Below are 15621 nucleotides of genomic sequence, written 5' to 3'. Positions count from 1 at the left end.
CAGAGGAATATATAGGTATAATATATACAATATAATATATAATGTATAAGGAACTCAGAAACCTAAGAAAAAATAGTGACATAGACAAATGAAATGAATAAATAACTCTCAAGAGATGAAATATAAACAGCCATAGGAACATATTAAAAGATGTTCAGCACTCTTAGTCATCGGAGAAATGCAAATCCAAGTAGCCAAAAGAGTCTGTCCTACCCCAGTTAGAATTCTGGCCAGTAAGAAAACAAATGTCAACCAACATTGGCAAGAAAATGAGAGAAAGGGAATCCTTATGAACTATTAAAAAGAACACAAATTAATACAACAACTATGGAAATCAACATGGAGGGTTTTTTCTTTTTCTTTCTTTCTTTCTTTCTTTCTTTCTTTCTTTCTTTCTTTCTTTCTTTCTTTCTTTCTTTTTCAGTTAGTTGAGACAGAGTTTCTTTGTGTAGCCCTGGCTGTTCTGGAACTCACTCTGTAGACCAGGCTGGCTTCAAAGTTAGAGATCTGCCTGCTTCTGCCACCCAGGTGCTGGGATCAATGGCATGTGCCATCACAGCTAGCAAAACTAAAAAACTAAAAATAAAACTATTCTAACATGTCCACTGGAATACGTCAAAGTAACACCAGCCACCACCCTCCAGAGACACTTGTGTGTCTGTGTATATTAACAACAGCCAAGTTGCAGAGTCCACCATTGTGTCTGTCAACAGATGACTAGATAATGAAAATGTGCTGTACACACAAAGGAGTTTGTTCAGCCATAAAGAATGGCATGATTGTGGGTTTTTTCCTTTTGTGGGGAAATGAATGGAATTAGAGGTCAACATATTAAAGGAAATAAGCCAGACTCAAAACACAAATATTGTATGTTTCTCTCATATTTTCTATAATTCATCTATATGGCATGAAATTATGAGCAAGACTATCTGGGGAAAGCAAAGGAGCCTAGTGGAGAGATGATAGGGAGCATAAAGGGGGCATATGTGGTAAATATGGTCAAAGCAATACTCTGATTTCTGTTCAGAGCATATCTTTTACCTTTCAAAATATGACCAAAACTATGAAAATGGCTATAAACCCATTATAGGATATAATGAATATGCACCAACTAAAAAAATCTCTGCTGTCTGTTTGATGTAAACAGACAAATTACTCTCTTAGAAGACAAGGAATATCTATTCTTTTGATCATATGGAAATAATGTGGTTCACTAATGGATCTTACCTAAAAAGTAAAAATACATATTACAGAGCTGTTTATGTCATAGTGTTCCTGAGTGAAGTAAAGAAGAAAAGCCTATGCCCAAGGCTATCTCAGCCCAATAGATGACATCTTTGCTCCTGTTTTAAATCTGTGGTGTATTCAGGTGCCTCAGATATTAGTGAGCATGCACTTGTAGGCATTTTTTTTTTCTGAACTGGGAGTGAAACTTGGGAATTCCTGCATTCTAGACAAGCTCTGTACCACTGGGCAACACCCTCAACCTGCAGGGAGTCTGTACCAGATAGAAGAAGGAAAGAGAAATGGCCGAGCTGGTGCTTCAGCTGGAGTTGTAGATGTGTATCCTGACCTTCTGTTGACTGGTGCTTCTTTAATTCCGATTTTACTGTATTTAAAGAGCAGAATGAGTGAAAACAAACGCTCCCTGAACAATACCAAGACAAACTGCATACACAAAGCTACATCTTTAATTTCTTTTTTTTTTCATTTTTTTTAATTCAGAATTTTTCTACTCACTCCACATGCTATCTACAGACCCCTCCTCCTCCCTCCTCCCACCCCCCAGCCCTCCTTCCCAAGCCACCCTGCATCCCCACATCCCCCAAATCAAGGTCTCCCATGGGGAGTCAGCAGAGCCCAGCACACTGAGCCTAGGCAGGTCCAAGCCCCTTCCCACTGCACCAAGGCTGTGCAAGGTGTCACACCACAGCACCGGATTCCAGAAGCCTGCCCATAGACCAGGGACAGATCTCGAATCCCCTGCCTGGGTGCCCCCCAAACAGTTCGAACCAAACAACTGTGTTCTGTATCCAGAGGGCCTAGTCCAGTCCCATGGGGGCTCCACAGCCACCAATCCACAGCATCTTTAATTTCTTAATAAAATGTGAGGATGGAGCCAGGCAGCTGACCAGTCTTTTCTGATTGTGTATGATGATTTGTTCTTTAACACACAGAGATTAATCCAGTGCAATACAAATAGGACCATCCAATAGGATAAGCCACGTCATTGGAAGCTGCATGGAAGCCATTGTCATACTTACCTGAGAAATAATTCCCCCAAGGAAAGTCATTTCCTTCAGCTTCTAGGGCTGTTAAGTATGACACATAAACTACCTGGCTGTCACCCTCACTAAGACAAAAATGAGTGTTATTGGTCATTTGTACAGTTTCCTACTTGTGAGGAAGCTTCTCTATGTCACAAGGCATAGTTGCAGTGGTCAGTAAAATCTATGAGGAACAGTTATTTTACTCTTGGGGATCACCGTCTGAATGTCCCAGTGACAGAGGACCTCAGACTTTAGGCAAGGAGTTCAAACCGTTGGCAGAATTTGGCCTGTACTCCAGTATAATTCTCATCCTTAGCACTAGGGTTAGTGAATGCACTTCCACAAATCCAAAACACTCAGTTCTCTTAATTGACAGAAATTTGCGGGGGGTCAAGGTTCTGTTGCTCAAATATGGTCTTTCAAGGAGCAGTTATCACATTTTATAGCTATTTCTTCCAGATTGAACCACTTCCTGGTGGAGAGAAGCGGCTCATAAAACTTATAAGGAACTTTCAACACTCACAAGGCTCTGCTTTGAGGTTAGAAGAACAGTAAAAATTACAGAGGGAAAAGGAGATTCTTCAGTGGAACTGCCTGCCAGTTGCACAGGAAACTCTGTTGATTCAGCTTTTCTGAGTCACCACCCATGCTGCGTGGGCTTTTTAGTGAAGCAGATTCCCAGGAAACACCATCTGCTTGCAAGTCATTTCGGTAATCTTATTTGTTCACCAAAGCAGACTGGGATAGGGTTATTTGCTGAGCCTGTCATCAGTATAGACGTCTCCATTCATCATCTCCTTGGGAAATTTTACACAACATATCTTTCTTTTGTAGAAACCACTAGGAGGCAGGGATCCAAACTAAACAAGAAATTTGAAGTTATTTCAGAATACAGAATCTTTCTGCAGCATACTCCAGGAGAAGAAATAGTGTCATACAACCTTTGTTCTGGTGGCTGTGTATGGAAGTGCCACTTCATAACAGCCTTTTCCAATCTCATTTAAAGAGACCGAGTCAATAGTTGCTAACTAATCTTGTGCTTCTTAACTAAAATAATTTGACTCAGGATTTGTATTTCTCATGTGAAGAAAGCTACTTCATGAGAGTAATGCCAATGACCTCAATTAAAAGTTCAGAAAGCAGCCCACAACACTAACAAAATGAATCAAACATTAAATGTAGATTTCTGGAGTCTGTGCTTTACAATATATCTCTTTCTCTAAATATTGTCATATGCTGATGCATTTATCTTCACTGTTTTTCTTCAATAGGCTAATTACATGCTCATTTCTACAAAACAAATACAGCTGTTGGATTTGGGGCCAATTTTCTATGTCTATGACTTCTTTTGTGGACATTCACATACAAATAAATGACTACAGGGCATTCCAAAAGTATATTTGGTCTGAAGAAGACCTTTCCTTTAGTTTTCTGACCTTACTAACTGTAATTCTTTTTAGTGAACTGTAAATGAATTCTTGTTTGCCCCCAACATAATTTTGTGATTTTGTGTGATGCTACTAGAAGTTATCAATCATTTGTATCTTGAATGTTTCCTAAAGGCTTATGTGCTGAAGATGTGGGGCTGTCCTTGATCCTATTGAGAGGCAATAAAACTTCTTAGAAATTACCTACTGAGCTTGAAGTAGGGTCACCTTTGGGCAAACAATAAAAGGGCATTGCAGCATGTAAGATAAAATAAACCTTCCCCTTCCCAACTTGCTTTTGATCTTGGTGATTATCGCAACAGAAAGCAAATTAGAATTGAGGAATTGGGACACTAACCCCTTCCTGTTTTTTTACTTCATTGTTGACATGTGAGGAATGGGCCTGTTCTGCTACATGCTTCCACCATGATGGGCTGTGCTGCCATGAGCCCAAAGTGTTCATGGACTCGTACCACAAGCCAAAGTGAGACTTCCACTTGGTTAACACAATATTTTGTCATAATAATGAAAAAACTGACAATAAAAATATCATTGAAAAGGGCATAACAAAGGCTCAAGAAGTCTTTTTGCCTACTGAGGAGAAAATAGTTTCTAATTATAGGATGCATTTTTGGGTCTTCTTGTTACTGATTTTTAAAGTATAAGGATCTTTTCAGTTGGTAGCAACATAATTGCTCTAAAAAAGGTTCAACCAAATACAACTTAAGAGCATGGATAGCATCCTCCTGGGCACCTGTCCTTTAAAACAATCTTAAAAGACTGATTGGCTTGTTACTGATTGCAGCCAGTGGCTTATTTGGGAGCAAATAATGGAAGTCAGTAAATCTGTGAAACCAATCTTTGGCCCTGCCTTTTCTGTGATTGGAGAAACTATCACTTACCAACTTGTCCCTGGGAACAGCATTTCTGATGCACCCTAGCTTTTCCTCCACACTGACCCCCTACTTTTAAAGACAGTAGTATGAACTGTGTTTCAGTCAATGACCATTTCCTTTCTGTGATGTTCATGTCTTCAGAGATCAAAGACGTGATTGCCTACTTACACACTTTTGAATATTCTCAATAAATCAGACACTAAGCCTTAAGCTTGACATGGAGTTGGGGAGTGTAGGCAGTGTTGGAAGGAGGAGACATGGAATGGCTAGAGGGAGAAAAGAGAGAGGGGGAGTGAAATATTTTAATTTAAAAATTAATTAGAGTCCAGTGGAAGTGATCCTTCATGAGGCAGGAATGGTGATACAAAAGGCCTGGGGTTCAGGAATTAATTTGGTTTATTGACATGTAACAGTTTGCATCATCTTTAATGGATGAAAGGCTTGACTGATTTCTCCCTAAGATTGAAAACAAGTTCCACATGTTCATGCTCATCATTTAGTCTTAACTAAAAGTCATAGGCAAAGTGTTAAGGACAGGAAAAGTGAAGGAAAATCATGTAAATTAGAAATAAAGAAAATTATTTAAAAATAGTCAATGACAAAATCTCACAGTAGGGTGCCTAGAACTAAATATGACATTGGGAATTTTGAAAGTTTCAAGAACAATATGTGCTGTGTATGTATGTGCATATTAAGATCACCTACAGCAGTGGTGTGGGAGATTCTGACTCACTACAGAAATAACTCATTGGATGTCAAAACTTGTCAGAATCAACTTTTGTGCAATTATGAAAAAAAAAAAACTTTTCAACATTCAGGGGAAAGATTCCTGAAGGTAGAAGCCACTGTCTTGTAGGGAGAGAGTTGGGGACATTTAAATTGCCTGACTTCTCATACAGGGCAAACATCAAGATGATGGCTCTTACTTCTGGTACAGGCTTTAACTAGGAGAAAGAACAATGTGAACAATATTCTTGAAGAAATTTTGCCAACATCTTCAACTTATCAAGAAGGTACTGAAAGGTCTTGCAAGGAATTAGCTCTGTTTTCCATGACTGGAAGTATTTCCAAGACCAGGGTAGCTTTCCAGATAAAGCTTACTGAGTGCAGTACGTGGCGGGGGAGTGGGGATGGTGCAGGGACAGAGAGGGCTTGTTACTAGAAATTGAATCCAGAGCTCTGCATGTACTAGGCATGTCTCCACTGAGCTATATCCCTATTTAGTTTTTGTTTTGAGACAGGGTCTCACTAAATTTCCTAGGCAAACCTTTAGCTTGTTTTCTACACTCCACCTGCTGACTAGCTGAGAGTACAGGCCTGGGCCACCTGGCCAGCCTGACTGGGAGCATTTAAAGGGAACAGTTGTAGCAGCCTCTGTCTATGAATAAAGGTTGGGATAAACAATGGACATATAAAAATATTCAGAAGGAGGTGTTTGGGAAAGAAGATACATTAGGGAATTGGGGATTGTAAAAACAGTGTGGTGCTTGCTTTGGCAGCACATATACTGAAATTGGAACAATACAGAGAAAATTAGACTGGCCCCTTCATAAAGATGAAGTGCAAATTCATGAACAAACCTTGGTGTGTACCTCAGAAAGTCATACATATGCCCACATTTGGGTGTTTGCTCAAATAAAGTCCAAAGGAATCCAAAGAGTTCACCTCCAGGTAATGTTCAATAGCAAGAGAAACCTAAAGCACAGTTGCAAGTGGCCTAAGTCTTGGAAACATGTCCCAAAAGGAACACAAGTCCACCAGATGGTGAACAAATAAACTATAGTATACTCATATAGTTGGAGGAATAAAGAGAACTTAGTCACAATGCAACAGCAAGAGAAGGTTCTGAAAAATGGAAAACATCCAAAGACCTTAGAAGCTGATGTATCCTGTATTTCCTGGGTCAGGGACTACCAACCTGGAGCCACTAGGGTGTACACAAAAAGCTTATTAGAACTCTTGATGACAGCATGTCAGGGTGCCACCAAATGTACCTAGTTGTATCTGCCAAATTTCTCACATCCATTTAAGATTATTTGTATGGAAATTTTACTTCAAGAATTGTTTGTAGTCATGGAAATTCATGGGCTCTTGCTACAACAGGAAGGGGATTTTCTTACTCTGGATAAGAAGCGTGCTCTGCCGAGCATTCTGCTCATGCAGCAAAAGCAACCATGATTTGGTAGAAATTCTGTCATTTTTCACTTATAATCACTACAATAAGAGTTTAAATCCATGATGGAAAAGCATGATTAAATGATACATTTTAAGTGAGATCAGAGTGTTTCTGGAACTTGGAGGCAAATTGAGGACCTTATTTTCATTATTTTATCATTTGTTTTCTATGTTTCAGTCCTGTGAAACAATCTACATGTGAAACAGGTCTCCTAATTACCATGAATGTGAGTGGCTCCCCAGCATGGACTGTTTATGACTTTCAATGTTTCCACTTTCTGTTTTAGGAAACCACAGTGAATCTCTTAGCTTTCCTTGCTGCGAGGCCTGCTTGTAAGTTCTGCACACACAGAGAAGTGATGTGTGCTACTTTGTCTCAGGATGGAAATGTTAGTCAAGTGATACCCTGCAGATGATAGCCACATTCACCCATTATAATAACTTCACTTAGCATACTTTATGACATACTTGATGACAGAAACTTCCATTTAAATTCCTACTAAGGTGTGACAACCCCAGTCTAGTTCACCAGTCATGGTCTCCCTTGGAGAACTGACATGGTCATTCTGCTTCCGAAAAGCCAAGATATTTAAATTCAATGCTCTCTTTCCTCTTACTCTTTTGACAAAGAATAAAACATGGTTCTTTCTAAAGTATGTGGCCACGAGTGATTTTTCTCTGATGGAAGCAGTATCACACGAAACAAATGAGATGGCCACAGTACACACAACCTTCCTTGGATACCACAAGAGACTTGGACAGCTGTTGTCAATGTTCTTTCCTCTTGGGTCCTGGGAGAGATGCCAAGAAAATCTTGATGGTGTATAAATTTCTCAGAACAAAGACATTCACAGCTTGATGTGCCCTAGTATAGAACAGCTTTTGCCAGAAAGCAATGGGATCTCTGGCCCCACGATGCTGGAAAATCCAGCCTGGTGCCACACTGGACACAAATGTGGTCTTAGTATCTAGGGATATACTCTCATATAGCCCTGGCCATCTGCTGGAAGTCAGGGGGGTAATCTGTGCCCATTGTGTTCTTCTAAGTTTAAGGAGTGGGGTCCTCATATCTATTCAATATCTGAATCTTTCCTTTGTACTTCTTCCTATTTTAGAATCAGTGAAGAATTTCTTTTCACATTCTACCCCGTCAGAGGCTGCTAAGCCAAGGTAAGTGATCTCTCTTGCAGCATCCATAATAAATGGGCAACTCTTAGGTACAGTGATGTTTAAACCCTAAATGTTTTGTCTTTCCTTTTCATCCATTATAATTCTAGCAATTGAACACAATGATATTCTCATTTTCTGACACCTTTGTATAGAGAATTACATAATAAACCAAGGGAATAGGCTTCTATGATTGTTTTTTGAGAAATATTTCCCAGCGTTGGGTCATAATAAGTACCCCCAAAGTATGACCACTATCCTTAGATTCTTCATGCTCCCCAGTCTCGCTATGATGCAGACTCCTTGTTCTTTCTTATGTAAATAGGTAGATCTTGATAATTCGTATGTAGATAGAGTTGAATGTGTTCATCTCAGTTCCTTTAACAATCAGTCACAGCTAGTGATCTTGCTCTTCCTTGTTTGTGTAAGTGTCTGCTATGAGGGTGACATCCAGCTTGCCCATCAACTTCTCATTTGATAATCTTGTTCCACCCAATATATCCTCTCATATCAACAGCCAGGGTGAAATAAGGTTATTATCATCCTCCTGACAAATGTTCAGTCATCATTTACTGTTCTTGCTTTAGGATGGCTCTTCAGCTCCTTACTACTGTGTATGGAGCCCCCCATGATCTGGGCCCTGACAAGTCTCCCTTTTCCTTCCTGCCATGCATTGCTCTTCAGTTCATTCATTCTCAGTTTGTCAAACACATGACCAATGGGCTGTTATGCTGTGCAGTCCTGACCTCTCTGGTTTTGTTTTGTTTTGTTTTGTTTTTCCTGAATCATTTGCCTGCAAGGCCCCAGCTTCTCCCTGATACATCTCAGGATATATTCAGTGCTTATCTCTGGCGCACATGACAAGCATCCTTGTAGGTTCCTTTCTGCTGTGTGTGTTTTGGGTAAAAAATATTCTTCTGTCATATGTTCATTGCTGTCCCAGTGGCCTGTGCTTATAATGAAATTGCAGCAGGACTGGAGAACATTTACTAAAAGAATCATAAATTTTGAGTGTTTAAAAGTCGTGATGAGACCAAAACCTGACTTTCTTTGTCTGTGGGAGAGTGAGCCTAGTGGTTGATGTTATGGCTCTGACAGACCTGGGCTTCAGCATAATTCTGACTACAACCCTTTTTAATTAGGAACTGTTACTTTGTGCACCTGAGCTACAGTGCCTTTTCTGGGAAATTAGAGTAACTGTATCTCACTAATGTTATTTTATGAGTTAAATGCTGCATTTTATGAGCAGCAGTAAGCACCTGGTACCTAGTGGATGCTCTCTGATTTCTTCTTAGAGGATGAAGTGGAGCACTGATACTCACCTAATAAAGCAAGTTTTCATCCACTTCTGTCTCTTTGACTACAGGGAAATGCCTATGAAAGCCCACAGTTTTCCTGTTAGTAAATGGCAACACATCTATGTTACAGCTGTCTGTGACTTCTCCTTGATCTTCCCCACCTAAACTTCCACACCCAAGTCCACTCATTTCTGCTAAAGACTCTCCCTCTAAGCTGGACCTGAAATTCGTTTTTGTCAAAGCTGTCTTGGCGGTCACTGGCACCTTCCCTTAAAGCCTGTGCCACCACCCACTCCCACTCCTCGTTCCGGGAAGTTGACTTTGAAATGACAGTTATTTCTCCATGGCACAGTAATGCCTGGCCCTTTAACCTTCTGCTTGCCTCAAATTGCATTTAGGCCACTATGTAGATCCTTTTTTGAGCATTGGGGTCTTGTCTACTCAGTCACTCCTACCTCCTCACCACTTCCTAGCTCCTTTCCTATTGGCCACAGTGTAGCAATAGGGGTCTCATTTTAGCTTGGGTCTCCTTCACCTAAAAAGCCTTCAAAGAGCTGACCCTGGAATCCTCAGCTCAAATGTCACCTCCTCAGAGGTCAGAGGGACATTCCATTCCAGACCATATGTTGTTTCTCTCTGGCTTTTACTCTTCATTAAAAATACCTAAAATTTTATGACACATTTCTATTTTAGCTTAGTAATTATACCCACCCCAAAACTCTGTCTTTATCCTCAGAAGTTGAAAGCCCACTGACCAGGGCCCCCCTTTCTGTTTCTCACCACTTCCTTGGATGACAGGAGTCGCACCTCCCCTGTACTGATCTATATTCATCTTTACTGCTTTAATATGGAGCAAGAGCCCCTTTTACTCTCATTATCATGAACAGTTTATATAAAACACTATTTGCTTGATTCCAATTTTATTTTAATCCACAATGACATCCACTGAACACATATTAATATGTATTAAATAAGAGATGAAAATAGGTCTCAAAGAGGGCGTGATTTCAAGGACATAGCAACTCCATGGAAGACTTGGGAGTTGAATGAAATCCAGGGATTTCATAGGGATAAGCTTGACTTATCCCTGTGCCTACTGATCACATACAACTCACATTGTGACAGGCCCTTTCCATCTCCACTAATGGTAGAGGAAAAGAAGACATAGGGGCCATGTGAAGATCACCCAGCTGCAAGGAAGAATTTCCAGGACTGTAAGCATGCTACATACAGCACAGGAAGACGAGTGTGCTTTTTGAAGCCAGCAGCTGTTCCACAAAGTGGGCTTTGCTCATTTGCTTTGGAGATATTTGTGGAGGCAGTGTAGGGTGTGAGATAGCACATGGGTTTAGCTTAGACTTGAATATAATTCTTGCCCTCCTGTCAGTAAGAACATGGAAATGTATTTAATATCTCTCTAATACCACATCATTAACATGAATGTAATAGGGTATGGTTAAAGATGCTATGTGAGAAATTGAGTGTGCTAATTATGCTACATGCATCTACCTAATTTATAATATGCTGTTAATAAGCAACTGTTACTGCTATTGGTACTCAAAGAAGACAGGGATGAAAGATGTTTACCAGACCATGGACTCTGACCAAGTGATTCTTTTCTCTCAGAAGAGCTACATCTTGTGTGTTTGATATGGATTTGGAGAACCAGACACGGGTCACCAAGTTCATCCTGGTAGGATTTCCTGGGAGTTTGAGCATGCGAGCAGCAGTGTTCCTGATGTTTCTTGTGGCCTATATTTTGACTGTAGCTGAAAATGTGATCATCATCCTACTGGTGCAGCAGAACCGACCACTGCACAAGCCTATGTACTTCTTCCTGGCCAACCTGTCTTTTTTGGAGACCTGGTACATCTCTGTGACTGTGCCCAAGCTGCTGTTCAGCTTCTGGTCCATAAGTAACAGCATCTCCTTCACCCACTGTATGATACAGCTTTACTTCTTCATTGCACTTATGTGTACGGAATGTGTTCTCCTGGCTGCCATGGCCTATGACCGTTATGTGGCCATCTGCCGCCCACTGCACTACCCCACCATCATGAGCCACGGGCTCTGTTTCCGCCTGGCTCTTGGTTCCTGGGCCATTGGCTTTGGCATTTCTTTGGCAAAGATCTACTTCATCTCTCGCCTCAGCTTCTGTGGTCCCAATGTCATCAACCACTTCTTCTGTGACATCTCTCCAGTGCTTAATCTCTCCTGCACAGATATGTCTATTGCTGAGTTGGTGGACTTTGTCTTGGCTCTGATCATCTTCCTCTTCCCACTGTCAATCACTGCTTTATCATATGGATGCATTCTGGCCACTGTGTTACGCATGCCAACAGGAAAGCAGAAAGCCCTTTCCACCTGTGCTTCCCACTTCGTGGTGGTCACCATCTTCTACTCAGCCACTATTTTCATGTATGCCCGACCCCGAGCTATTCACGCCTTCAATATGAACAAAGTCATTTCCATCTTCTATGCCATTGTCACCCCAGCCCTCAATCCTTTCATTTATTGCCTCAGGAATCGGGAGGTCAAAGAAGCTCTGAAGAAATTGATCTATTGCCAGGCTATTAGATCTGACTAGTCTGTTCTGACTGGTTTGAAAGAAAAAAACTGTCTTCTCTGTTTTTCTTTCTCTTTCAATGCCCCAGCTCAAGATGTTAATATGACGCCACCGTGTACACACCAATCCTGGGCATCTGTACGTATTTATGCATGAGAACTGTGCTCTAATGACATACAAGTATGTAGGTATCTATTAAAAATAATAATTCTCTTTGACTCTAATCCAACATGGAGTTTATAAGGTTGTAGATAATTAAGCTAAATAAGGTGTGGTATGGTATCACATGGCTTGGCCTGATTTGGGTCCTGCAAGCATAAACAGTTCCGAAGTTAAGAGATTTTATGGTGTCCTTGCTTTCCCACTTACATGACTGGCAGAAGAAGCAGCTTCCTCAACAATCCCATTGTCTATGCGCTTAGGGTCGGTGGCAGAGGCTAGGCAGCTGATCCTCAGATCCTTCCAAAACCTGTGTCTAGCACTGACTTACCCATATAAGTACAATTCCTTGAGTAGTACCTTTCTGCAACAGAGTGCTTTTATAAATCTGTGAGTGGATTTCCCATTATATAATCATATCTTGAAGTCTGATACAATTTATGTAATTGCTTTTTCTTGAAGTTCATATTTCCCTTCAGAACATTTGTTTACGTGCTCTGATAGATAAGTGTAGATGATGAATAAATCTTAAATATATTCAGTGTGGGTCAATTAGCCTTATTAGTCCCCTTGTCTTCCAAACCCAGTATTTTCTAATTTATCCTCTTCCCCTTTCCTAGCTTTTCCTTTTACTACTTGTACACAGATACAAGTAACAACACAATTTTAATAATTGACATGGATGTTCCTTTTGTAACAGTGACACTTAGCTCTCTTTATCTGACATCCTATGTAAGACCTTTTTGATATGCTCTGTTTCACAGTCTTGTGAATGGCAATGTGAGTTCTACTGTAAGCTACATTCAACATAATGGCTCTACAGGTCAGAATTTAATTTTTCTTATGAGTAATTTTAAACAAGAATACTCATGACATCTGCTACAACGTTTGCCTAACTACAAAAAAAAAAAACACTTTGAAAGTAAGGATATTTAGTTGGGATTATCATCTCATTTTTACAAACATTTAGAACAGATATTCAAGGAAGTAGATAGTATTTTCCCCAAAATATTGAAGAGCAAAGGTCAAAAGCCCAGGTCTCTTGGTTCTGAGCTCTGGGTCTCTCCTCTAGTGCATGGGTCTCCCAAAGGAAAACATACTTCTTCAGAGGCCAGGTGTGCAGAAACTAATTGCGAAGGGATTGAGCAGATAATGAACTTCTACAGTGGGAGACAGCTAATAAAATATAGTGGACAAATGACAAGCCCAGAAGGAACAAAGAGAAACAGATACATACTTCACTTTAGGAAATAAATGTGCAAAAGCAAATGGTGCTCATATAGAAATGATTTAATGCCTCTTCTGGATGGATTTCCTTAGTCAATGAAATGTGGTTATGAGTGTCTTTATATTTTAAACCCTAAGTATATAAAAGAAATTATTTTCTGAATAATTCATATGAATCAAACTATCATGATACAGTCCTAAGAGAATATTAAATGTATGTCTGAAACATAGACAAAAAACCTTTTCTGTAGAGATCAGAAAACTAAACCAGAAGGAAATAATAAAAGTTACAGGCCTTAATCTAAGTTTTTGCTCTGGATGTGTTTTTATTGTGGGGCCTTGGAAGGACTGTTAATACTTTTTGGAACTGATTCTTTATATGCAAAACAGAAGTAATTGTGCTTGCTCTGCTTGTTTTGCACAATGGTTGTGAGGCTCAGCTAATATGATCAAAAGGCCTTGACTATTCAGTGCCTGAGAGAGTCTAAGATTTGAACAAAGTGTCCCTTGATTGGGGCTTGAGTGGAGAAATGAGCAAGAGGGTTGTGTTCTTTCACCTGTCAAAAACTACCCTATACAGACTGATTGTGCCCATGGACATCGTCTGGGAGATGGCAAATACAAGGGAGTGTCTGTGTGTTTATGATTTCCATAATGTTTGAGTAATAGAGAGGGTGTGATGGGGTGGGTTTTGGAGAGAGTATCAATTTTATTAAACTGTGTTGCAAAGAACAAATGAGAATTAGTAATGCATCCTTGACCTCTTTGTGAAAAGAATCCCTAAGGGTATAGAAGGAAATTACAGGGTATAAATCAGAGTAATGCAGGAATCTGCCTCAACAGAAAGAATAAAACTCTTGGCAGTTTAATAGGTAAATTAGGACAAAACAAGCTATTTGCAATATGTGACACCACACTTTTTCTATCTTTAATGCCAATCTGACTGCAACCCTTAACTCTTTAAATTATTGTCCAAAGAAATGAGAGGTCAAAGAAACTAGCTTATTACCAGGCCACTAGATTTTATTAGTATGTTACAATTCATTAGAAAAAAATGATTAGCTATCTGTTTTCTATATCCTTTCTCCTTCAATGGCCCAGTGAGACATTAATGGTATCAATATGATGTCACTATGTCCACACAAATTCTGAGCCCTCATGCTTATGTGTTCGCGTGGTCTGAACTCTAAGGACAGACATACTATGTAAATATCTAAAGAATAAATTCCATTTAATTATAATCCAACATGGAGTTTCTAAGATTATAGATAAACTCACAACTGAATTAATCAGGATAAGAGGTAGAAGTGTGCGATTAGGCCTGCTTCAGATACTGAAAGAAAAAGCAGTTCTGAGGTCTATGTTAATGTGGTGTGCTTTCTGGACCATCTGCCTGCCATAGCAGAGCACCAACTTCCCCAACAGTCCATTTATGCCAGACTGCTGTACTTAAAGTGAGTTTATAGCAGGTAAAGATGATACAAGTCTGGTGGTCAGCTTACCCAGAAGGCAAAATCTGAGGCTATGGTTATCACCAATCAAAATTATAAAGAATTTTATAAAATTAAATATAGACACATTAATTTTACATATTTTTCATAAATAAAAAATAAATCTTTAAAAATATAACAAGAAAAAATATTTCTTGTTGTGTAGAAGACTGAAGACATCAGAGGAAATGCAATTTAATTTAAAAATATGATTCTACTCAGAGAGAATGTTTGGTTAGTTAAGGTGCCTGTTTCCATCTGCTCTTGCTACCTCTTCCTTCTAAGCCATACTAGGTTTTCCTTTATTTTTTTACTTCTATTGAAAATAGATTTATTTTTCTAAAATAATATATTCCAATTATGGTTTTCCCTCCCTCTATTCCTCCCAGTTCCTCTCCACCTCCCCTCCCATCTGATCAACCCCTTTCTGTCTCTCATTAGAAAACAAACAGACTTATAAGGGATAATAACAAAATATAACATAATAGTATAAAACAAAAATTATCACATCAGAATTGAACAAAACAAACAGAATGGAAAGACCCCAATAAACGGCACAAGAAACAGTTATAGACACAGAGACCTACTTATTTGCACACTAGGGAATCTAGTAAGTCTGCTAAACTGTAAGTCATAATATACATTAACAGATTTTTGTATGTTGAGCCATCTCTGCATCTCTGGGATGAAGCCCACTTGATCATGGTGGATGATCTTTTTTATGTGTTCTTGGATTCAGTTTGCCAGTATTTTATTGAGTATTTTTGCATCAATGTTCATGAGGGAAATTGGTTTGTAATTCTTTTTCTTTGTTGAGCCTGTGTGGTTTGGGTATCAGGATAATTATGGCCTCATAAAATAAGAATTTGGCAATGTTCCTTCTGTCTCTATTTTGTGAAATAATTTGAAGAGTACTAGTATTAGCTCTTCTTTGAAAGTCTGGTAG

The 15621-nt window shown here is 39.4% G+C and overlaps 1 protein-coding gene and 1 non-coding gene across 2 annotated transcripts; both read left to right on the top strand.

The window, feature by feature from the left end:
• The first annotated feature begins 6076 nt into the window (after nucleotides 1-6076).
• Nucleotides 6077-6183, top strand: LOC118580930. Its single transcript, XR_004944591.1, has one exon. It is a non-coding gene; the product is annotated as a U6 spliceosomal RNA (small nuclear RNA).
• Nucleotides 6184-7614: 1431 nt separating this feature from the next.
• On the top strand, nucleotides 7615-11877 carry LOC118580911 (olfactory receptor 6B1). The gene is made up of 3 exons (XM_036182957.1): nucleotides 7615-7786; nucleotides 7884-7938; nucleotides 10860-11877. The coding sequence occupies exon 3, from the start codon at nucleotides 10885-10887 to the stop codon at nucleotides 11818-11820; it is 936 nt and encodes a 311-aa protein (XP_036038850.1). The 5' UTR covers nucleotides 7615-7786; nucleotides 7884-7938; nucleotides 10860-10884; the 3' UTR covers nucleotides 11821-11877.
• Nucleotides 11878-15621: the final 3744 nt, after the last annotated feature.

Source organism: Onychomys torridus, chromosome 3 (genome assembly GCF_903995425.1).
Source record: "Onychomys torridus chromosome 3, mOncTor1.1, whole genome shotgun sequence".
NCBI classification, from domain to species: Eukaryota; Metazoa; Chordata; class Mammalia; order Rodentia; family Cricetidae; genus Onychomys; species Onychomys torridus.
This window is presented reverse-complemented; position numbering and strand designations above follow the sequence as displayed.

Coding starts and splice junctions, on each gene's coding strand:
- LOC118580911 (XM_036182957.1), top strand. CDS start 10,885: ATGGATTTGGAGAACCAGACACGGGTCACCAAGTTCATCCTGGTAGGA.